This window comes from Pan paniscus, chromosome 12 (genome assembly GCF_029289425.2).
Source record: "Pan paniscus chromosome 12, NHGRI_mPanPan1-v2.0_pri, whole genome shotgun sequence".
NCBI classification, from domain to species: domain Eukaryota; kingdom Metazoa; phylum Chordata; class Mammalia; order Primates; family Hominidae; genus Pan; species Pan paniscus.
Window position 1 is genome coordinate 116,894,427 of NC_073261.2, and position 23,536 is coordinate 116,917,962.

The following is a 23,536-nucleotide window of genomic DNA, read 5'->3' on the forward strand; positions in this document are numbered from 1 at the left end:
ATCTGACCTTCCACATGCAAATTCTTTCCATTGGGATTTCTCGGTGTCCAGCTCCACCCCAGCCCACAGGGCCATAAACACTCATGTGTCTGTAGCGGGGCCCCAGGGATTCCAGAAATAACAGCAGGGCCCTCCATTAGAAGGCTGGAACATAGTAAGGCATTTCTGCATTAAGACACAGGCCCTTTCCAATCCAGGCCGCTCCTGTCTGTCAAAGCACAAAGCAACCTTCACAAGTCAGGACAGGGAGGGGCAGTCAAGAGGGAGTCTGAATTTCTGGAAAGTCGGCACCTTCTCCTCCCATCTGTCTGCACTCTCAGATCTCCCATTCTAGAGATTCTCCGGATTTGCTCCAGTCTCCACTCAGAATGGGAAATTCTTTCTTGCCTGTGGCATTCTTGGGCCTTCTATGATCCATTCTCCTTAGACCTGCTGGAATCGGGATCATAGCAGCGTGAACCCAGAGGGCAATTCTCATCTTAAGATGGCACAGGGGCCACGCGCCAGACGGGCAGGGCAGCCACCCTACCTGGATGGAGTTAGGGAACTGGGGAAGTGCAAGGAGAGACAGGAGTGGTTTAAGAGGAAAGGGAGCTGCCAGGGATGACCCTGAATGGGAGGGGCCTGGGGGAATCTTTCTCACTTCAGCAGGGTGTTCCCCAGGAGGAGAAAATCAGAAATCAACATCCAGGGAGAGGATTTCAGCTTTTCAAGTGATCTCTCACAAATAATACCAGAAACAAAAGCGTGTGCACATGTGACAACGATGTGAAAAATGATGTATTTAGGTGCATAACCTGGAAAGCCTAAAAGATACATAAAAATTGCTTTTTTTTTGCGGGGAGAGATGTTATGGGCAGGGTTTTTTTGGGGGGGTGGGAAGGGGTAGTAATAGGTGTTTTCCTGCAAATTGTGCTTAATGTCATTTCTCATTTTAAAGAAAACCACAATACTTGGCATTGTCACAGAAACTCCCCTGGATCTTCTGGGACCTACCTTTTCACAAGGGAATTTTTTGTTTTAGGATGCCCATCTGAAAACTTGAATTTATCATGTAAATGCCATACTGAAGACACCGTCTCCAGAATCAATTCTTCTTTAATGGGGATGCGGTTTGCTTAATTCGGAGCCCTAATGGCAACGTCATTAAGGTCTGGGTTTAGTGTCTTGGGATCCAAACCTTTGTCACGGATAGAAAGGTGGAGGAAAGAAAGGCCCCCGTGCTCTAAAACAGCTGAATATGTCACCCTCCGAAGTCCAGCCTCGGCCAGAGCCCGTGAGATGCAATGCACCATCCGCAGCGGGAGACGCAGCCGCCGCCTAGGGGGTCGTGCGCGCCTCTGGGTCTCGTGCCGCACCCAGAAGTGCCGGGGTGGCGGGGAGGCTGAGGGGAGTTGGTAACGGCATCGCCATGGCAACAGTGACGTCCTTTTACCCTGGATCTAATTGGAGGAAACCCCGTGGCCGAAGCCGCAGCCTGCCGGCCAACCGAACTTCCCCGTGCCGACCCACCCTCCTAGCCTCCGCGTTCCCTCCCGCTCCGCCCCCCTCGCCCCCTTCCGCGCGCTCGGTCCTCATTGGCCAGCGGCGCGCTGGGGGCGGGACTCTCGGGACAAGCTCGGCGCATCATTGGGCGGTGGACCGCACCTCGGCCCCGGGGTAGGCTGACACGGGAGGGTCCTCAGCTAAAGCCAAAAGCAGATCAAAGTGGTGGGACTCGCGTCGCGGCCGCGGAGACGTGAAGGTGAGCGCCTGGGTCAGCCCGCGGGCTTCCTCCGGCCGCGCTCGGATTGAGGGCCGGGCGGAGGTGCCGCCCTTGAGAGCAGCCGGTTGTCGATGCCGCTCCCCTCAGGGACGGCTCCGGGCGGGAAGGTGCGGGGCCAACGGTCGCTTCCATCTTGGGCCGGCCGGGCGGGGGTGGCGGGAGCGGCCGCGGCTCGGGCTCTCTGCGCGCGGGGCCTCCGCGCCGCCCCCGCCTCCTCCAGCCGCGGGCCGCGGCCTCCCCGGGCGCCCAGCGGGGGAGGGGGCGGGGGAGAGGGAAATTCAAGCGGCCGCGTGTGCGGGAGACAAAAGCGGGCGGCGGGCCGCATTGTCTGACGGCGCTCCCTCCCTGCTTTTTGTTCTCGCCTCGCCGCCCCGCCCCTCCGCAGCTCTCGAGGCTCCTCCCGCTCCGGGTCGGCGCTCGCCCTCGCTCTCCTCGCCCTCCGCCCCGGCCCCGGCCCCGGCCCCGCGCCCGCCATGGAGAAGACTGAGCTGATCCAGAAGGCCAAGCTGGCCGAGCAGGCCGAGCGCTACGACGACATGGCCACCTGCATGAAGGCAGTGACCGAGCAGGGCGCCGAGCTGTCCAACGAGGAGCGCAACCTGCTCTCCGTGGCCTACAAGAACGTGGTCGGGGGCCGCAGGTCCGCCTGGAGGGTCATCTCTAGCATCGAGCAGAAGACCGACACCTCCGACAAGAAGTTGCAGCTGATTAAGGACTATCGGGAGAAAGTGGAGTCCGAGCTGAGATCCATCTGCACCACGGTGCTGGTGAGTCCTCGGCGCGGGGAGCAGGGGAGGCCTTTTGTGAGATGCTTTTCATTGAGAGTTTCGCGGGCACGGAAACAAACGTGAGCCGGGGCTTGCCGGACTGTCTGCTGGGGTGGAGGGTTTCAGGTGAGCCCTGACTTCCCTACTGTGTCCCTCCGGTTCTTGAGACTCAAGAAGCCGCTTTTCCAAGGATAAGTCCTTTCCCCCCCCCCCCCCCCCCCCGATGCTGGGTAGCTACCAAACGATGGAACTTGGAAACATCCAAGTAGATCTCTGCGAGACTGAAAGGCGTTTTTAAGTTTCTTGTGCGGGGAGACTGCGTCCTGAGATCTGTGAGCCCTTTATATGTATTCAGTCGGTTCACAAGCTTCAGGCAGTTGAAAGAAGGCGCAGGCACCTTTTTGTTACAGACAATGTAGTAGGGATTTTTTCCCAAACCCAGTAATGGAAATTTACTTAGAAAATCTGAACAGATACTTTATTTTTCAAATAAGAGTATCTGTTGTGCCCCCCCCCCACCCCTCATAAACAGGAGAGGAGGGGAGTTCGGGAAATGTGAAAAGGACACAGCTGTGTCTGAAGAACACAATGTCCTGGTAAATTTCAACATTTAATAACATTTCCTTGCTGTTGCACACCTGTGCTTAAACACTAGTGTTGAAGTGAATTCGTTTCCAGTGTGGAGCAGACAAGGAAAGCTTTCCAGGTTTTGAACTGTCCAGTCTTAGCAAGGACGATTGTTGGGTGGAGTAGGTGGCTGCTGTGATTCACCCTTATTAGTGAGAGAGAACATTTTTAGCTTTGTCATTCCATGGATCTTTTGATCCGTAGGATAAGTTTTTAAAATTGAAATACCAGCATTATATCCAGGAGTGTTTTTAAATGTTTCAGTGCTGCAAAGAGTCATTTCTATGAATAAAATGGGAAATAATCTGATATGGTTTGCCTTTTAAGTGTCACTTTTACAAGAGGCCTACTTATTTTTGATGTGTTTGTGCACATCATATTTTAGGTGGGCTTTGATAGACAAGCATACTAGACTGGCGATTTTTCAAAAGGGAATGGAAGAAATAATTTCTCCCTGGCCTCCTCCCCCACCCCCACCCCCCAAGCCTTCTTTCTTCAACTCATCAGAATGGTGGGGCAGGAAATATGTTCCCCACCCCTTGTTTAAAAAAAAAAAAATCCACGAAACTTTTTTAACCTATGTATTTTTCTAATACGATGACAGGCGATCCGGACAAAATCATGGCTGATGGAAATAACTGGTAAAGAGGCAAAGAAAGTAATGCAGACAGAGTGTGTACTAAAGTGGAGAAAACTTAAGATTATTTACTTTATGAAGTCAAAACTTCGTTGTATTCTTCCGTGTGCTCTTAGCTTCCAGTCCCTGCTTGGCATTGAAGAAGCACTTGTAAAAGCTTTTTGGACTGAATTGCTCGTATTAAAAAATTTTGCCAACTTGAAAGTAGTGGTAGACTTCAACTTGAGTAACATATGGTAATGGCTGTTAACAGCATTATCTGTTACCAGGGGAAGACTCCTAAGAATTCCATATGTTAAGGTTTTCTATGTATGTATTTTGGATGCTCTTACAGCATATTTCATTTCTGTTCGGTTTATTACTTTTCAGTTAGTTACCTTGAAGCAATTCAGAATCACCGCGTGATTTTTCTTGTTCTTGAGCAAGGTGACTCTGAGCCAAAGGAATATTCGTTTTATTTTGTGGCTCTTATAAATTCTGCTTTTTATGATGGCATAAGTCGGGGAAGAGTTTTGCTTAGTTGATACATAGCTTGAGAGAGAGACCAGGTGTTATTAGAATAGAACTTTCATACAGACCATTTCAATGGGGACAACCCCTGAATTTAGGACAGTCTCTTTTATATACTGAGAAGAAATAGAATAGTTTGATGAATCCGAGACACCAAGGCATAAATGAAATATTCATAAAATGGCTTAAGAGGCTAACTGGGGCTTGGTGGCCAACCTATAAAAAATATCCTGGGAAAGCACTTCTTCAAGTTGGCAACTGTATTGAGAGCTTTCTGTGTGCCAGGCACTGTGCTCTGAGCAATATGGGGAGGAACAAAACAGAACCGTGGATTTTGCCCTCTGATGATTTATAATTTAGAGAGCATGTGAGAGATACACAAACATAAATAACACAATATTCCCATCAGATGGTTAATGAACACAATGCTATGTAGTCTGAAGGAAATAGAAACCTTTGAAAAGGCTTCACAAAGATACCGTTTTTTGGGGGTGAACGTTGAGGGAAGAGGCTGGCGGAGGTGTCAGTATTAAAGGAATATCCGGGATAGGGCTTGTTCAGGGAACAATGTGTCGGCGTGGCTGGAGCAGAGTTCATGTGTAGAGTTGTTGCAGGAGACAAGCCTAGAAAGGAAGGCAGGCATCATCATTTATAGAAGATTGAAGTAAGGGGGGTTTCTTCATTTGGTTGATGGGAAACTGGTTTTTTTAAAGTTTTATTTATTTATTGTAGAGATGGGATCTTGTTAGGCCCAGGCTGGTCTTGAACTTCTGGCCTCAAGCAGTCCTCATGACTTGGCCTCCCAGAGTCCTGGGATTACAGATGTCAGCACCACTGTACATGTAGCAGCATCTAGAATTCATGGTTTGAGGGCTGACTAACCAGTCTGTGATCTGAACTGACAGATAAGGAAGTTATAAGACAAGTGATAATTGATGAGTTAGTTTAATAAGGAGTCTAGGAAAGTAGAGTAACACCTAAAGTTTTTGAACATGCATGCTAATATAGGGTTTTCTTTTTTTCCTTTGGTGAACAGGAAGAAAGATTTGGTGTGGAGGAGGTGAGACTAACTTGGTGATTATAGAAGACTAGTTAAAGTAACATGAAGGATAGCTAAATTTTTAGTAGAAAAGAGCAGATATTCTCAGCCTCTTCCCTTTCATAGAGTAGGTTGGGGCAGAATTACTTAAACCATGTATTCAAAATAACTGTGTGAACAACTCTCAACCCTTTTGATAATCACGGTATTGAAAGAGGTTACTGAACCGTGGAAGCACCAAAAAATGTTAAAATCCAAGAGTAAAGAACTATAAGTGATCCAAACTCTCTAAGATGAGGGGAGTTAAGATTTCATCCAGTTAGAGCTGTCTCTCAGTGTCATTGTAAAACCGAAGACTTTGGGCTTAACTTTCTAAGTCTCTTCGAGTTCTCATGGTTTGGGGCTGTAGAGTAATGTAGGTCCTAGCCATTCTGCTCTGCTCTGACATCCTTCCACCTCTTAAATGAGTAGTTTTTAAAGTCCAGATTGAAGAAATACATGACAGGTTGAAAACTGGTGACTTTAGGGAAATGGCTTCAGAAAGAAGTGAGGCAGAAGTCATTGGTGATCTTACTGAGTGTTGGCAAGAGCAAAATTTAGACACAAAAAAACTGGGCTTTGGCTGGATGTGGTGGCTCATGCCTGTAATCCCAGCACATTGGGAGGCCAAGGCTGGTGGATCACCTGAGGTCAGGAGTTGGAGACTAGCCTGGCCAACATGGTGAAACCCCATCTCTACTAAAAATACAAAAAAATTAGCCAGGCGTGGTGGCACATGCCTGTAGTTCCAGCTACTCGGGAGGCCGAGGCCGGAGAATCACCTGAATCTGGGAGGCGAAGGTTGCAGTGAGCCGAGATGTGCCACTGCACTCCAGCCTGGGCCACAGAGCGAGACTCTGAAAACAAAAACAAAACCCTGGGCTTAAATATTACAGGTAAGATGTTTAGGAGTCATTAAGTAGAACTTGGATGTGAGGGAAGGGCAAATGGAAAAAGTTAGAGGGGTTCACAAAGCTCTTCTGGGACTTGGGAACAAAATCTGTCATTTACAAAGTCAGTGACCTTGGAATAAGAACCAGGCAGTTTGAGTGTATACAAGATAATTTCTATCTTAGACATCATATTATCCTCTCCTGTACATCAGTTCTAGTAGAATTTCAGTAAATTACTTCAGCATAATGCATAAACAATTTCAGAAACTAAAGTGCATATCGCAATTTTTAAAAATGAGAGTTAAAATAGTATGTAGAGAATCTCTGGAAGTTGTCTGTCTTAGTGTAAAAGCTTTGTAACCTTAATTGAATAGTATGCTTGAATTTAGTTGTGTTTAAATTTAATCTCTTAATAATAAATGTCTTACGCTGGTCATTATTTTTTAGTAAGACTGATATGTTTTTCTTCATAGTTAATGAATCTGAATGTGATTTTATTGACACAATGGAAAAAGTATGGGCTCTGAATCAATTTTTGAATCGTTGCTCCATTACCTTCTATTTTCGTGGACTCTGGCAAATTTCTTAATCCCTCAGACTCTCTCTCTTCTGTAAATTGATGATGATGGTGCCTGCCTTTATGGGCTTGTAGTTAGAATAATGGCTCATACTTGACATTTACCAGGTATTCACTGCACACTAAACACTATTTTAAGCACTTTATACTCACTTTGCTCCCCTAAGGTAGGTTGATAGTATCTCTGTTTCAAAGTTGAGGAAAATGAGGCATAAAGAAGTTAGTAATGTGGTCAAGATTACAAAGCTAGTAAGTGTTAAGAGCAAGGATTTGAGCCCAAGTGGTGTAACTGCTTATGACATGAAACACAGTAGGCCCTAAGTACATGGCAGCTCACTTAAGACCATGGTGTGAATTTCTGTTTTGAGGAATTTGTGCATTTTAATAAATATAAGACATTAATGCTTCTAACGAGGAAGGTAGACCTGTGATGGGCAAAACTCCTAGTTTGTAATATTGAAGACTTTCTTATACACACAATAGTGTAATAAGATTTAAAAACTCATTGACGTTGCGGGTTTTGCCCTTAGATTGTAGGCTGCTTAAAGGCAAGAGTTTTGGGGGGTTTGGGTTTTTTTTGTGTGTGTGTAATGGAGTCTTGCTCTGCCACCCAGGCTGGGGTACAGTGGCGCCATCTCAGCTCACTGCAACCTCTGTCTCCCGGGTTTAAGCAATTCTCCTGCCTCAGCCTCCCGAGTAGCTGGGATTACAGGCATGCACCACCATGCCTGGCTAATTTTTTGTATTTTTGGTAGAGATGTGCCCCAGCCAAGGTTTTTGTTGTTTTTTAAAGAATGAAATGGGCTGGGCATGGTGGCTCACGCCTGTAATCCTGGCACTTTGGGAGGCCGAGGCAGGTAGATCACCTGAGGTCAGGAGTTCGAGACCAGCCTAGGCAACATGATGAAACCCCATCTCTACTAAAAATACAAAAAATTAGCCTGGCGTAGTGGCGGGCACCTGTAATCCCAGTTACTTGGGAGGCTGAGGCAAATTGCTACAATCGGGGAGACAGAGGTTGCAGTGAGGCGAGATTGTGCCATTGCACTCCAGCCTAGGCGACAGAGCAAAACTCTTGTCTCAAAAAAAAAAAAGAGTGAAATAGAATATTGTAAGTTTAAGGTTAGGTTGGTGTCACTCAACCAGGTGATTTTACCCACTCCCCACTGCCCCCAGCGGAATTTTGGCAACATCTGGAGACATTTTGGGTTAAGACTTGAGGAAGGAAGGTGCTGCTCACGTCTAGTGGGTAGAGAGGCCTGAATGCTACTAAACATGCGGTGCACAGGACACTCCCCAACAAAGACCCCAGCCCCCCCCATGCCAATAATGCCAAGGTTGAGATGCCTTGGATTAGTCCATAAATAAAATGAGCTGTATTAAGTTGTATTGGATTGTGTCATGCTGTCCTTTGGCTTCTTCCTAACGTGTTGATATCTTACCTGAACCTCTTGTCTAGCTAGACTTGTCATTTTTCCCCTTGTCATTATTGTGTGTATGCTGTTCAAACTCTACAGTTCACCTTACTGAAACTTATTCAGTGGGTCCTATTTTTTGTTTGGTTTGATTTGATTTGTTTTTATTTTTGAGACAGAGTCTGGCTCTGTGGCCTAGGCTGGAGTGCAGTTGCGCCATCTGGGCTCACTGCAACCTCCACCTCCCGGGCTCGAGCCATCCTCCCACCTCAGCATCCGGAGTAGCTGGGACTACAGGCACTTGCCACTATGCCTGGCTAATTTTTGTATTTTTTGTAGAGATGAAGTTTTGCCGTGTTGCCCAGGCTGGTTTTGAACTCCTGAGCTCAAGCAATCCACCCAGAGTGCTGAGATTACAGGCGTGAACCACTGTGTCTGGCCGGGTCCTATATTTTCAAAGTGCCACTTCTTCATAGTTGTCTCCAAAGCCCTGAGCTCTTTTAAAGACTTTGCACAGACTGCAATTATATTGAAATCTATTAGATGCAGTAAAAATTGATGAACGGCAAATCTCCTCCCCTCCTTCATAGTAGCTTGGCATATGTGGTTCAGACTTTTTAAATTTAATTTTATTTATTTATTTATTTATTTATTTATTTATTTATTTATTTGAGACAGAGTTTTGCTCTTGTTGCCCAGGCTAGAGTGCAGTGACGCAATCTTGGTTCACCTCAACCTCTGCCTCCGGGTTCAAGCAATTCTCCTGCGTCAGCCTCACAAGTAGTTGGGATTACAGGCATGCACCACCACACCCGGCTAATTTTGTATTTTTAGTAGAGACAGGGTTTCTCCATGTTGGTCAGGTTGGTCTCAAACTCCCGACCTCAGGTGATCCTCCCGCCTCGGCTTCCCAAAGTGCCGGGATTACAGGCGTGAGCCACTGCAGCCGGCCGTGGTTCAGACTTTTAATGCAGTGGTGAACACTGTAAACAATTTTTCTCCAAACAACCCTGGGAAGAAGATCGTTGTTGCATGCTTTATGCTAGGATTTACTTAAGTTCTCGAAGTGGAATTTCCAAATCAAAAGATGTGCAGTTTTTTCCAGATAGCCTTCTGAAAAGGTATGTGTATACACTGTCATCAGCAGTGGTTGAGAAGGTCATTCATTTCCCCTAACCCTTTCCAGCACAAGCAAGTTTTTAAGGCTAACAAAAATCTGGTGACCAGAAGGTTTAACATCTTATCTCCTTGTTCAGTATTGGATGTATGAGGACCGCCTCCCTTCTCACAAAGGACTGCTTAAGAAAACTAGTATTTTTAAGTCTCATGTAGTTTCATTTAGAACATGATACCATAGCATGGGATTAGTTGAGTCAAGGTGTTGCTTTGGCAGTTGGGAAATCTGGTTGGCTATGTTAATGTTCTCTATTTTTATCATTAAGACCAGTTTTTGTATTTAGCACTAATCCTTTCCAAATGGCAACAGAAAACGTATCTGAATTCATACCACTGACTTTCTGGATATCAGGGAGGTGGTAGAGAGACATCATTTAAAAGATGTGAAGAGAAGCAAAGTTTATCCATTGCTACTTTAATTAAACTCTTAATCCATAGATAAGTCAGTGATAAATATGATAAATTACTAGATTTGAAACTATTGTTTGCATATTGAGTATTTAAAGACAAAATGATGATAATACCTAGGACTTCAGAGTAATTGGGGGAATACAGATGAAACAGGAGTGTCTATGAATTAATATAGTTGCAGCTGGCTTTAATTGGAATTCGTTGTACTATTCTTTGTTCTCCTGTGTACCTTTAAAATTCCCTATTATAAGTTTTTCCTCCCCTAGAAATTCCACTCTTAGGTGTTTACGTAAGAGGGAATGATGCATGGGGCCAAGGCGCATAGGTACAAAAATGTTAATAACAGCTTTATTCTAAGAGCAGAAAACTAGAAATAATCCACTAGTAGGAAAATTGATAAACACTGATGTATTCATAAATGGAATACTATTCAGCATTAAAAGGAATGGACCACTGATACTACAATATGATTGAATTTCAAAAACATGCTAGGTGAAAGAAACTTTGCATGAAAAAGTACATAGTGTATGTGATTCCATTTATATGAAATTTTAGAACAAACACAACCTGTTTATGGTAGGAAAAAAAATCAGGAATAATGGCCTCTGTGGGAGAATAGGCAGAGATTGGGAAGGGGCAGGCTTCTGGGATAATTGTATTTTTTTTTTTTTTTAATACTTTAAGTTCTGGGATACAAGTGCAGGACGTGCAGGTTTCTTTCATAGGTATACATGTGCCATGGTGGTTTGCTGCACCAATCAGCCCATCATCTACATTAGGTATTTCTCCAATGCTATTCCTCCCCTAGCCCCCGACCCCCTGACAGTCCCCGCTGTGTGATGTTCCCCTCCTTGTGTCCATGTGTTCTCATTGTTCAACTCCCACTTATAAGTGAAAACATGCGGTGCTTGGTTTTCTGTTCCTGTGTTAGTTTGCTGAGAATGATGGTTTCCAGCTTCATCTATGTCCTTGCAAAGGACATGAACTCATCCTTTTTATGGTTGCATAGTATTCCATGGTGTATATATGCCACATTTTCTTGATCCAGTTTATCATTGATGGGCATTTGGGTTGGTTCCAAGTCTTTGCTATTGTGAATAGTGCTGCAATAAACGTATGTGTGCATGTGTCTTTATAGTAGAATGGATAATTGTATTCTTTAGTTGATATGGGTTTGGGTTTTATACATTTGTCAGAACTCAGCAAATGTACACCCAAGATTTGTGCATTTTGTATGTAAATTTTGCTTTGAAAAAAAAACTAGTGATATGCCTGTACTGATGTCTTCAGCTTATAACTGCTAGAAATGGATGGGTATCTGATAAAGCAAGTATGGAAAAAGGTTAATGGTAAGATCCAGGTGGTGGATATGTGGGTGTTCACTGTAATTGTTGGTTGCCATGTATTGGGGGTTATGATATTTCACATCACTGGTTGAGTGTCTTTAATACATATAGCAAGAAGATAGTGTAGCCTGTGTCTTGTTATCCTCAAGATATGAGAATGTATAGAACGGTATTGATCCCCGCTTAGGAGACATCACTGGCACCATCACTTTTTTGTTTGGGTGATGAGTGCTGAGTAGATTGATGGAGTTACCAGATGCTGTGTAAGACGTCTTAATTGGCCATACTCTGGGACAGTGGTTCACAGACTTGATCTCAGGACCCCTTTTTAGAAAATAAAATAACTTTAACAAAAAATTGAATGAGAATAGCGGCATTGCATTTCATTCAACCTATTGTAGTATTCCACCTCCTGTAGCTTCTGGAAAACTCCACTTGTGAGAAAATGACAGTGGAAAAAAAGCAAATATCTTAGACTTATGAAAGTGGTTTTACTTTGTCTCCTCCCCACCCCACAAAGGATATAGGGGAGACCTCTAGGGGTTCCCAGACTATACTTTGCCCTATGAGAATTTAATTACTGAAGTTAATAGTAGAACTGCTGTTCTACGAGAATTTTATTACTGTGTTTGGGTGATTGAGCAGTGTATTTTCTGAGTAGTCATCATATGTGGTGATAATGGAATTTGTAAAACCTTCCCCACCCTTCCCATTTCTCTGCCCCTGCACCCCATCTTATCCCTAGGAATATAGGTTTGAAGACCAGGAAAATCACAGATGTGATAATGAAGAAAGGAGAATAGTTGATATTAGACATTGGATAATAAAAGTCCCTGTTAATTCCTGGAAACCAGCTAAAGATCTGGTATGTTGGAATGTCTTTCTGCTTTCTTGTGTTGAGAAGGATAATACGAAGTTAATAATCTCTTAACTTGCCCCTCCCAATACCTGACCAAAAAGCAGAGTTGACATCCATGAAAAATATGGATAATGGTCTTTCAGAGCTGGTTGCATTTAGGTTTTAAAAATACACAGCTTTTGGAGGCAGTAAGTCAGGTTAGCTGTTAACCAGCATTGGTCAAAGTATTTATCAGTGAAACTTGTCTTCATACCAACCTTTGATTGTCAGTTTACATGTTTTTCTATCCAGATGAGTAGTATTTCATGATCTCTTTGTCATCTGGATTTTTACTACAGTATCCAGTTGGGTTTGGCACAGTGTGGTACTAAATACATATTCTGTACGATACTCTTCATTTGAACATTCTGTCTCCTGTACTTTTGCTACAGGCTTTACTTAGAGAAATGGAAAAATAATGGTGCAAGTGGTGAGACCATGATGATAAGAACTTACATAAATTTAAATGCTTTCTTAAAGGATGGTCATAGATTGTGAATGTCATGTCGCGGTGATTGGAGGAAATAAATGGAGAAGTGTGTGAAAATGCTTTAAAGCCATAAGCTATATGGATCATCAGATTAGACATTTTATTCCTGAATAACTCTTACTGCTGTTGTTCTTCAATAATTAGTACTCCATTTTCCCTCTTGTTTTGTACATTCCACCAAACATTACTTGAATGCAGCTCACAGGATTTTTGCTCTTAAAAGCTACAGTTGTTAAACCTCTGCAGTTAAACATATTTATACTAGGTGTTCTGATCTTTCAGCCTGGTACTGTTTCCAGTCATTTGGGAATATACTTTTTAGATCTTCAGTGCTAGCGTTTGCCCTCTTGGGATTCTGATGGATAAGAGGTTGGAAAGGTTACATTACGGATTTAAAATACTCTTGATTATTTGGTGCCTGATTGCAGAGACCACCATTTGGAAGGATAGAATATCCCATTAAATATAGCTATGCTCTGTGGAAGTTACTTTTTACATAATTAAATTTTTAATATATTTTTAATTTTTTTACATGTAACTCTTTGTTTTTTTGTGTATGTTTTTTTTTTGGTGAGACAAGGTCTCCCTCTATCTCCCAGGCTGGAATGTAGTGGCACGATCTCAGTTCACTGCAACCTCTGCCTCCTGGGCTGAAGTGCACATATAACATTTAAACGTTTAATACCTTTTTTTGGTATTACTGTATTTATTGTTAGGGTTTTTCATGCCTTATTTGTTGCTGTTTTAAATAGTACAGTGTACACTGATGCAGTTTGAATAACTCAGCAGGTAGGATTTAAGGTTGTATACCTCTATTTTGTTGTTTACGATCAGCTGTACATCTCTGGAAGGTGATCCTTCTTATACAGATACCAAAAAGCATTTAGTGATTTATTTTTTGTCCAGGACAGGTTTCTGAACATTTCTGCTTGTAATCAAAATGGCCTGGTAAATGTTTATAAACTTATTTTAGCTATTGATGAAACTACTGTAGTTTTCTTTTAAGTTTATATCAGGATACCAAAGCAACATATTTAGCCCCCACGTCTGTTGAGTCTTTAAAGGACCTACTAAGATTATTAGGATAGATTCTCAAATATTATTTTTTCAGAAGGATGTATTCCTCTTTTTTCCTGTGGTAGTAGAATTTGTAATTAGAGTTTATGGAGAAAAAGGACTAAGGGGAAGGGTGGAGGTCACAAATTTATAAAAGCCCTGAACTATTTCTCATTTAACACGTATTCTCTGATCATTTTTTCTAGTGTGTTATTTTTGTTTGTTGTTTTGAACATCTAAAATAAACATAGGCTGGGCAGGGTGGCTCACACCTATAACCCTAGCAATTTGGGAGGCTAACACGGGAGGATTGCTTGAGTCCAGGAATTCGAGACCAGCCCTGGCAACAAAGTGTGAGACCCTGTCTCTACCAAAAAAAAAAAAAAAAAAATCAAAACAGTGGCTGGGGATGTGGTATGTGCCTGTGAGCTAACTGGCGGTTGAGGCAAGAGGGTCTCTTAAGCCCAGGAGGTTTAGGCTGCAGTGATCCGTCTTCCTGCCACTTCACTCAAGCCTGGGTGACAGACCTAGTCTCTGTCTCAAAAAAGAAAAGGAAACAAAGACAGCTCTAAAAAGTATAGGCACATATATTGAAAAGTCATAGTGATGATTGCTACACAAATAATTTCCCTCTTTAGAATTAATTTCTCTAAGGAAACTTATCTCCTTTCCTTAAGTTTCAAAGAAATGTTTACAAAATAATTTGGCTTAGTTGCAGATACTATCCTTGTTAGAGAAGCTATCTTGTTTTTCGTTGTCCTTATGTAAAAACTTGGAGTGTCAGTTTACATATATTTTAAAATTAAATATAATTCAAATACCATAAATTTTACCTTTTTAAATATGATTCTGTGGTTTTTAGTTTATTCACAAAGTTGTGCAGCCATCATTATTAATTCCAGAACGTTTTCATTACCACAAATTCTATATCCATTAATAGTCATTCACTATCTTCCCTTACCTCAGCTCCTGACAACCACTAATCTGCTTTCTATCCCTATAGATTTGCCTCTTCTGGACGTTTCATATAAACAGAATCATATAATATGTAGTGTTTTGTGTCTGGCTTCTTTCACTTAGCCTAATGCCCTCAAGGTTTATTTGTGTTGTAGCTTGCATCAGAACTTTTTTTTTTTTTTGACAGAGGGTCTCACTCTGTCACCCAAGCTGGAGTACAATGGCACGGTCATGACTCACTGCATCCTCAAATTCCTGGGCTCAAGGGATCCTCCTACTTCAGCCTCCCAAATAGCTGGGATTACAGATGTGCACCACCACCCTCAGCTGATTTTTTAGCGATGGGGTCTCACTTTGTTGTCCACGCTGGTCTCAAACTCCTGGGCCAGATGATCCTCCTGCATGGCCTCCCAGAGTGCTGGAATTACAATTGTGAGCCACCACACCTAACCTTTTTTAAATAAAACTCTTATAGTGTGGTAAGATAACACGTAACATAAAAGTTAGCGTTTTAACCCTTCTTAAGCTACAGTTCAGTGGTATTAAGTACATTCATTTTGTCGTGCAATGCAACCAGCAACCATCGTCTGCAACTCTTCATCTTGCAAAACTGAAACTCTATACCCATTAAACAGAAGCTCTCCATTCCCCCCTGGCAACCACCATTCTCCTTTCTATGAATTTGACTACTCTAGGTACCTCATATAAGTGGAATTATAGAATAGTTGTCTTTTTGTGTCTAGCTTATTTCATTTTGCATAATGTTTATGTTGAAACATGTATCAGAATTTTGTGCTTCTTTTCGTGGCTGAATAATATTACACTGTATAGAAATACTACTTTTTTTGGACGGACGTGGTGGCTCACACCTGTAATCACAGCACTTTGGGAGGCCGAGGCGGGCGGATCACGAGGTCAGGAGATGGAGACCATCTTGGCTAACATGGTGAAACCCCGTCTCTACTAAAAAAAAAAAAAAATTAGCCGGGCGTAGTGGCAGGCACCTGTAGTCCCAGCTACTCGGGAGGCTGAGGCAGGAGAATGGCGTGAACCCAGGAGGCGGAGCTTGCAGTGAGCCGAGATCACTCCACTGCACTCCAGCCTGGGCAACAGAGTAAGACTCCGTCTCCAAATACAAAACAAAACAAAACAAAATACTACTTTTAAAAAATCTTTTGTCCATCGATGGACATATTTGGGTTGCTTCTACCTTTAGGCTGTTAAGAATAATGCTGCTGTGAGAATTTGCTTGGGCATGTTTTCATTTCTCTTGTGTATATACCCATTTAATGTTTTAGGAACTGCCAGATTGTTTTCCAAAGTGGCTGTACTATCTTACATTCCCACCACAGTGTAAGAGAGTTCCAGTTTCTCTACATCCTCACCAATCCTGGTGGATATGAAATGGTATCATGTACTTATTGGCCTTTAGTATATGCTCTTTGGAGAAATGTCTGTTCAGATCCTTTGCTTGTTTTAAAATTGGGTTATTTGTGTTTTTATCATTAGGTTGTAATCTTTTTTTAAAAAAATATATTATGGATACTAGACCTTTATCAGATAGATGATTTGCAAATGTTTTTCTCCCGTTCTGTGGATTGTCTTGTTAGTGTCCTTTGAAGCAGAAACATTGTTAATTTTGAAGTCCTTTTTTTTTTTTTTTTTGGTTGCTTGTGTTTTTGGTATAGGATCTAAGAAACCATTGCCTAGTCCAAGGTCATGAAGATATATATACTTATGATTTCTTCTAAGTTTTATCATTTTAGCTCCTGTGTTTAGGTCTTTAGTCCATTTTGAGTTCCTTTTTGCATATGGAGTGAGGAAAAGGTCCAATTTTATTCTTTTGCATGTGGATATCCAGTTGCCCTGGCACCATTTGTTGAAATAACAATTCATTTATCCTTGATCTGAAATTCTCACACTTATAGAAAATATAATCAGATCTAATTGGGTATAAGGAAAACTCATGATTTCTGTGGTTCCTGTGTTCTAGCCAAGTTGACAGCGCTGTATTTTGTTTCCATTACTCTACTGTAATGTATTCCCTCTCCCTTTCTGCACGCTGAAATCACACCCATCCTACGAAATGCAATTTGGGTACTATTACGTTCTATAGTTACAAATTATAGCTTGTTAATACTCTTCAATTCTGTTACCTAGCACCATCCAGTGTGCAGTTATGGGTAGATAAGACGTGAGTAAGGAAATTGTAAGGAAATTGAGGCATGGTAATTTACTCAGTTCCACAGCTAGTTAGCTGTGAAACTCAAATTCCCCTTTTCTAGAATCGTGTTCTTTGAGTTCTCCTACTGCCTTTCATTGTAGAGCCCTCCTTTACAGGACCCTGTTCTTCTGAGATCATCTCTCCTTTCTCTGAATTCCCTTGTGTGTAAGTGGGGAAGAATCTAGGCTTTAAATATATATGCCCTTCAACCAGTGTGCTCCCTTTTATCTGTTTTAATATATACTGGTATTGCTCATAAAGACTTGGGGAAGGAATAATTACTGCTTCTTCACTCAATCATTACCATGTAACATGGAGTTTGGGTTCCCTAAGAGGACCTCTGAGACCTTCCAGCATTTTTCTTCAGCCTCTTTTCTCACTCATTGTTCCCTCTGTCCTCCAACCACATGAAACTACCTGTGGTTCTTTCCTATATTGCCCACTTTCTTACCTTTGCTCTAGTTCTTTTTTTTTCTTTTTATTATTTTCTGAATTGAAAAAAATTCTTTTTAAGACTAGTCAAGTGCAGTAGTGAGAAAGGGGGAAGAGTAGAACAAGGAGTTTGATTTGGTAACTGAATGAACAATCAAGATAACTCCTTACCTTCGGACCAGCCTGCTCTAATTTTTTACCCTCTGTAATAATGTGTGATTATGTTTATATAGTGTCTTCTTTTTCACCAAGTTTGGTAATGAGATCCAGTTCAGTTCTATATTGTCTGGAGTTTACCGGTTTCCTAAGTTGCTCTTGTGACTGCTAGCAAAGTAAATTATGCCCAATTCAGATCAGTATTGGTAAGCTGTAAGGACATAAGAATAAGGACTTCATCTTTATTTTTTCCTCTATGTACTGTTAAACACTACATTCCAGGGTTTTTATGTTGTCCCTGGGGGTTCATTTGAATATGATCAGTAACTCATATAAGTTTAGTTGTAAATGCGAAATAATTTTCTTAACCATAGGCTCTTAAATTCCTGTTGACTCTATTCTTCCCTTTGTACCCCATAACAGAGCTGATAGACTAGAGGCAGGAAGGGGTTGTATATACTTCAGCTGCAGAGATAAATGTGTATGGCATGTGTTAGTTATAAATGGAAAAGTTAGCCTGCAAATAATGACATAATTTCTATAATGTAGTAGTGGCTTAATTTAGTTTGCCATAGACTTAGGCAAAGCTCAAATCAAAGTATACTTGTGTCCTTGCTAGTATAAACCATTTTCTATCTTTAGTAGTCTTCTTAGGATATAGCAAAACTTGACCCATATATACTAAGCTAGCAAGGCAATTTTGACCTATTTTTGTTTAATGCAACATCCTTTTATTAGGTATCAGGATGTCTGTCCATTTTGATTACTTTATGACCAGACCAAGATTTGACTTTTGCCCCCCATTTTAAGGAAAGTTCTTTGTTTCCTCTTTATGATTTGTCCTTTTCCTCCACAAATTAATGGCTAAAAAACAGATGCCTTTCCCAAATCAGTAGCTAAAACAGCTTATGGATGCTAGTAAATTGTAAATTCTCTAAGGGGAAGAAAGTATGTATAGACTTTGGCGTTTATTTGCCTTGGTTCTTTTTGTAGAACTGTCCTGGAAATGTTGCTAAATGATGGTGATGTATGTGTAATTGTTTTTAATGCAGATTGACAGATTTGGAATGTAGTATGTGTCACCAGTGGAAGTATTAAACTTTTCTTCCGAACCTGAATATCCTGGGAATCTTGGAGCAGAAGGTAGAACATTTTATATTGCGGTTATGGCCACTCAGTATCCAGCTTCTAAAATGTGGGGATATAGCATAGGAGCCCAGAGACTGGACATTATGTTTATTGCTAATAGCATCTGGAATTGGTTAGGCTGCATTGGATGAAGTGAAGGAACAAACCCTCTGATTTTCTCTAATACTGTCACATTGCAGCTCACGCATACCCTTACTTTATTGTCTCATGACTTGTCAGAGGCTACCATCTTTCTGTTAGGTATCTTCACCACTGCAGTCACAGCACCTCAGTACCTGAGTTGGAAGACAGGGTGAACATTTTTCCTCAACTACATCTTTATTTTTTTTATGTGGTTAATTGTTTGGGGCAGGGGCAAGGTAATACTGTGCTCACAAAAAGGCTGTCCCTTTCCCTGTAAGACACCACTGTGCTATAGCAGATGTTGATAGCAATATTACTGTATGTAATTTTGCCTGGGTTGTGGGATGGTGGTGGCTAGAGATCAGATGGACTGGGAAAAGATGTTGAGAAATATTTGGGTCATGGAGATAATGCTTCTTCTCTTTGTATTTAGAGTCTTGGATTCTCTTCATCTGCTGCTTCCCTTTCTCTTTTGCCTGTTTATCCTGTGGGTTTTAGCTCCTTATTTTCTTTAGCCCACAAAAATAATAAACCACTTGATTGCATAAACCTACCCTTAGGCTTGTATTTGCTTTCACTATAACTACAGTGGCACATATCCCACTGAGTGTGAGGAGCCCATATTCTCTGACATCATGACAACTTATTGTTTAATTCATGACATTAATTTGGCAAATATTCCAGTTAATGTTGGGTTTTATGCCTTTTTTGTTCCTTTTAGACTTAAATCTCAAAAGTTTGAAAACTTTTTATGTGATGTGATTTTTAGTCTGCACAAATACTGATGTTAATCCTTTTTCATCCAGAAAAGCAAATTCACATTAATGAGTGCTCCATATGAAGGCCCAATAACACTTTTTTAAAAAAATATTTTTGAAGGATTTTCCCTCTTCTTATCAGGATAAGGAAGAGGTAGTAGGGTGCTAGACGAGTAAAATAGTGTACATTCATGGTTGAGGGTTTGTCCCTCCCTCATCCTGTTGGCTCTATGTCTAATTTGTTGGTCTGTTGAGAGAGGAGCTCCAAGGATTAAGTCAGGCAAAGAGACATGATCGAGCCATGTTTATTGTTTGTTGGTAAATGTACAGGAGGACCCAAATTACCACTAGAAGATTGAGTGGTGAACACAGAAATCAACAAGAGGCTGTAGTTGGATGGCCTTCATGACCAGTCACTCTAATAGTGCTGCATCTAGCCTCAGTGTAGCTGCCTTACTGTTGAAAGACTGTATTCATGGGCTCGGGTGGCTTTATCTTTGAGTAGTGCTGGAGATATTTAGTGTTGCTTTTTAAACTTTCCTCCCAATACCTGCTGTATTCCTAGCATCCTGACATGAAGAATACTTGTATATGTTACTTCTTAGAGTGCCACTTAGGTTTTTGGGAGGCACCTTGTTGTTGCTCCACACTCCTCCTACTGGTCCAGAAAAGGTCATAATAGACATAAGGTTGATGTCAGTCAGTTAGGACAATGCTTCCCAACTCCTTTTGTGTAATGGCACACAGAATAACAATCTTTGTATAGTACAGAGGAAAATGGATTTCTCACCCTGCTGTGGTGGTTACTGAGGGGATCAATATCTCTTTACCATTTAAATTACCTGGAAGCTCTAGGTTAGGGTCTGATTCTGCAGGACCTTGAGTCTGCAGAACAATGTCTGGCCTTAAGTTTATCCTTTAACAGACCATTGGGGGTTTTGAGAAGGAGTTAACGTGCCCACAATGGAATTTAAGATTAATCTGGCAGCAAGGTGTAAACTGGATCCGAGAAAGAAGAACCCCAAAACCTGGTAGATCAGTTAGATTATTGGAGTAGTTGAGGTGAAATGATACAGTTAACTTGGGTAATAGAAATAGGAATGAGACTGAGAAGATAGATTTTCAAAAATACTGTGACACTGTGAAAAGGTGAAATCAGTAGGACTTTGGCAATTTGTGGTGGAATGGGAAATGGAGAGTGAAAACTCAGAGGTAGTGTGGATGAACGTAGGTGGCTGGGAGATCAGAGGGTGAGGGAATAATTGGTAGAAATAAGTAATGTAAGTGTAGAAACAGGGATGGGCGCAGTGGCTCACGCCTGTAATTCCAGCACTTTGGGAGGCCAAGGCGGGTGGATCACATGAGCCCAGGAGTTTGAGACCAGCCTGGCCAACATGGCCAAACCTCATCTGCTAAAAATACGAAAATTAGCTGGGCGTGGTGGTGCACACCTGTAATCCCAGCTACTCGGGTGGCTGAGGCACGAGAATCGCTTGAACCCGGGAGGCAGAGGTTGTAGTGAGCTGACATCGCACCACTGCATTCCAGCCTCTGGGTGACACAGTGAGACCTAGCCTCAAAAAAAGAGTATAGAAACAGGTTTGGGATCTAGTAGATATACATATTTCAAAATATGTAATGATACTAAGCCATGTAACACTACAGAGAAGTTAGGAGTGTGTATGTGTTGGGGGGTATTTCCCAAAAGATGGAGTGGGAGGGTTAGCATTACTCTTGTGAGTTTACTGCAATTCATGGTGTGGCCTTTAGCTTTGTGAGCTATACCAGGGTGGAGCAATCTTTCAAGCCTAGATCCACAGTGATGAAGCTCATGCGACTGGTGCATAAAACCAGGAAAGTTAGCTTATTCATTTACAGTGAGCCATAACTAGCACAAAGATTGCAGTACTGTGTTGACATGACTAGTATGTTCTCTTTCAGGAGGCAGATAGACTCACGTAGGAATCAAGACATAATCAGGAAATTGTTTAGTAAGTGTGGTATGACAGAGAAGAGTTGGATGCTGCTCAAATGTTGAATGACCATCGTCTCCACAGTGGGGGGTAGATTTGTTAGTGCACTGATTGTGGTTCACACTTTTTTAGACTGTACATTGGATCCTTCAGTGTCCTTATGTATCAAACCCGGACAAGAAAATATCTTTTCTCTCAGTGGCTCTAAAGAGAAGGGAAATATATGTTCTCAAAGTATACTATGCTTACTTGTCTGAGAAAAGTTTGCTAATCAGTCTTGACTTCCTGGAGAAAACTACTTCCAGGGGCTTGGGTGACTAAATATAGAAGGCAGGGAGAATGAGTCCAAAGAAAGAGTAGGGTGACTCCTAGGTTTCTGCCTAGGGCTACTGAGTACTTTTCCTAAGACAGAAAATTGAGTAGGGGAGCAGAATCAATAGTAGATCGTGCCAGGAAGGTAAATTTAATTTTTAAAAAATGAGTAGGCAGGGTGCGGTGGCTCATGCCTGTAATCCCAGCACTTTGTGAGGCCGAGGCAGACGGATCACCTCAGGTTGGGAGTTCGAGACCAGCCTGACCAACATGGAGAAACCCCGTCTCTATTAAAGATACAAAATTAGCCGGGCATGGTGGCGCATGCCTGTAATCCCAGCTACTTGGAAAGCTGAGGCAGGAGAATCGTTTGAACCCGGGAGGTGGAGGTTGCAGTGAGCCGAGATTGCGCCATTGCACTCCAGCCTGGGCAAGAAGAATGAAACTCTGTCTCAAAAAAAAGAGTAAAGTTTAAAGTTCCAGTGGTCCATCCAGATGTCAATATATGTCGGAGGCACTTGGTATGGTATGTAAGAGAAAGATTTGTGTCATGCTGTATGACACAATTGAGGGTTATGTACCAAGCAGAGTTTGTGTTAACTCATTTAATCTTCACAACAACCCTATGAATTAAGAACTGTCATTAACTGTTTTACAGATGAAGAAACTGAGATACAACTAGGTAAGGAGCAAATTTGTGAGTTATTAGCATGTAGATATTGGTTAAATCATACCAGTGAAATGGACCCATGTCGTCTTGTCATTTACCTTAAGATAGATACTGGGCTCTTGAAATATTTAGGATCCTTGATTATTCTAGTGAAACATTTTCTTCTGGAGCAAATAATCAATACTTCAGTTGTCAGATTTTAGAAAGTATGGTCTTAAAAGGCAGACACTTGGTAGATTAAGGGGGAAAAAATCATGTAACTGTCCTCCAAAATTAAGATAATCCTCTGAAAGAGATGCGGGAAACACGTGTCCTCTTCATACTTCTTTGCTTTAATAGCCAACTCAGTCCTTCACAGTACTCTTATTTTGGACTGTTAATACTCTAATTGATGACTTCTTTTATTCCATTACTTCTTCCTTCCCACTCTAAAAAAGTTTCTTTTAGTAATGATCTGTGAGTGGGAACTTCTGTCTTTCTGGAAATGTCTTTATGTTTTTGCACTGTTTTTGTGTGGTACTTTAATTGGTTACGGAATTCTAGTTGACAGTTGTTTTTCTCCGCACTTTGAAGATACTTACTTGATTGTTTTCTGATGAAAAATCAGCTGTCATATTGTTGTTTCTTCCTTTATGGTAATGTGTCATTTCTCTGGTTGCTTTTAAGAATTTTCTTGTCTTTGGCATTCTGCAATTTTACCATGATCTAGGTATGATTTTTTTTTATCTTGCTTGGGATTTATTGTGCTTTTCCAATCTCAAGGTATTTATCCCATTACTGGGAGTCTCGGCCATTATCCCAGAATAACATCTCATCCTCATTCTTTCTGTTCTCTCCTGAAATACCTGTTGGCTATTACCTTAGACCTTCTCTTTCTATTCGCATCTTATAATTTTTCCACTTTTTTTTGTCTTATTCTTTATTCTGTATTCTGAGTAGTTTATTCAAATATGCCTTTTGTTTTATTAATTTTCTTTGTCCATCTCCAATTTTAAAGTTGTTTTCATTTTTTTTTTATTCTAAAAGCCCTTCCGCTTCTCCCACCTCCAAGCTGCCTTTTAAAATTCACTGTATATGTGGTTCATTTCTCCTGGCTTCTGTTTTTCTTTTAAAATCTTTTTGATTGTTTTAGTCAG

At 41.7% G+C, this 23,536-nt stretch overlaps 1 protein-coding gene across 2 annotated transcripts in view; it reads left to right on the plus strand.

Moving 5' to 3' along the window:
- The first annotated feature begins 844 nt into the window (after nt 1-844).
- The window catches only part of YWHAQ (tyrosine 3-monooxygenase/tryptophan 5-monooxygenase activation protein theta), a 47,834-nt gene continuing 25,142 nt past the window's right edge, over nt 845-23,536 (plus strand). The window contains exons 1-2 of one of the 2 annotated variants that reach the window (XM_034952591.3): nt 845-1,744; nt 2,151-2,532. In XM_034952591.3, the coding sequence (XP_034808482.1) occupies nt 2,239-2,532 (294 nt within the window). In that variant the 5' untranslated portion in view covers nt 845-1,744; nt 2,151-2,238. Of the gene's footprint in view, nt 1,873-2,150; nt 2,533-23,536 lie in introns of both variants that reach the window. The other variant, XM_063595054.1, reaches the window with a different exon arrangement.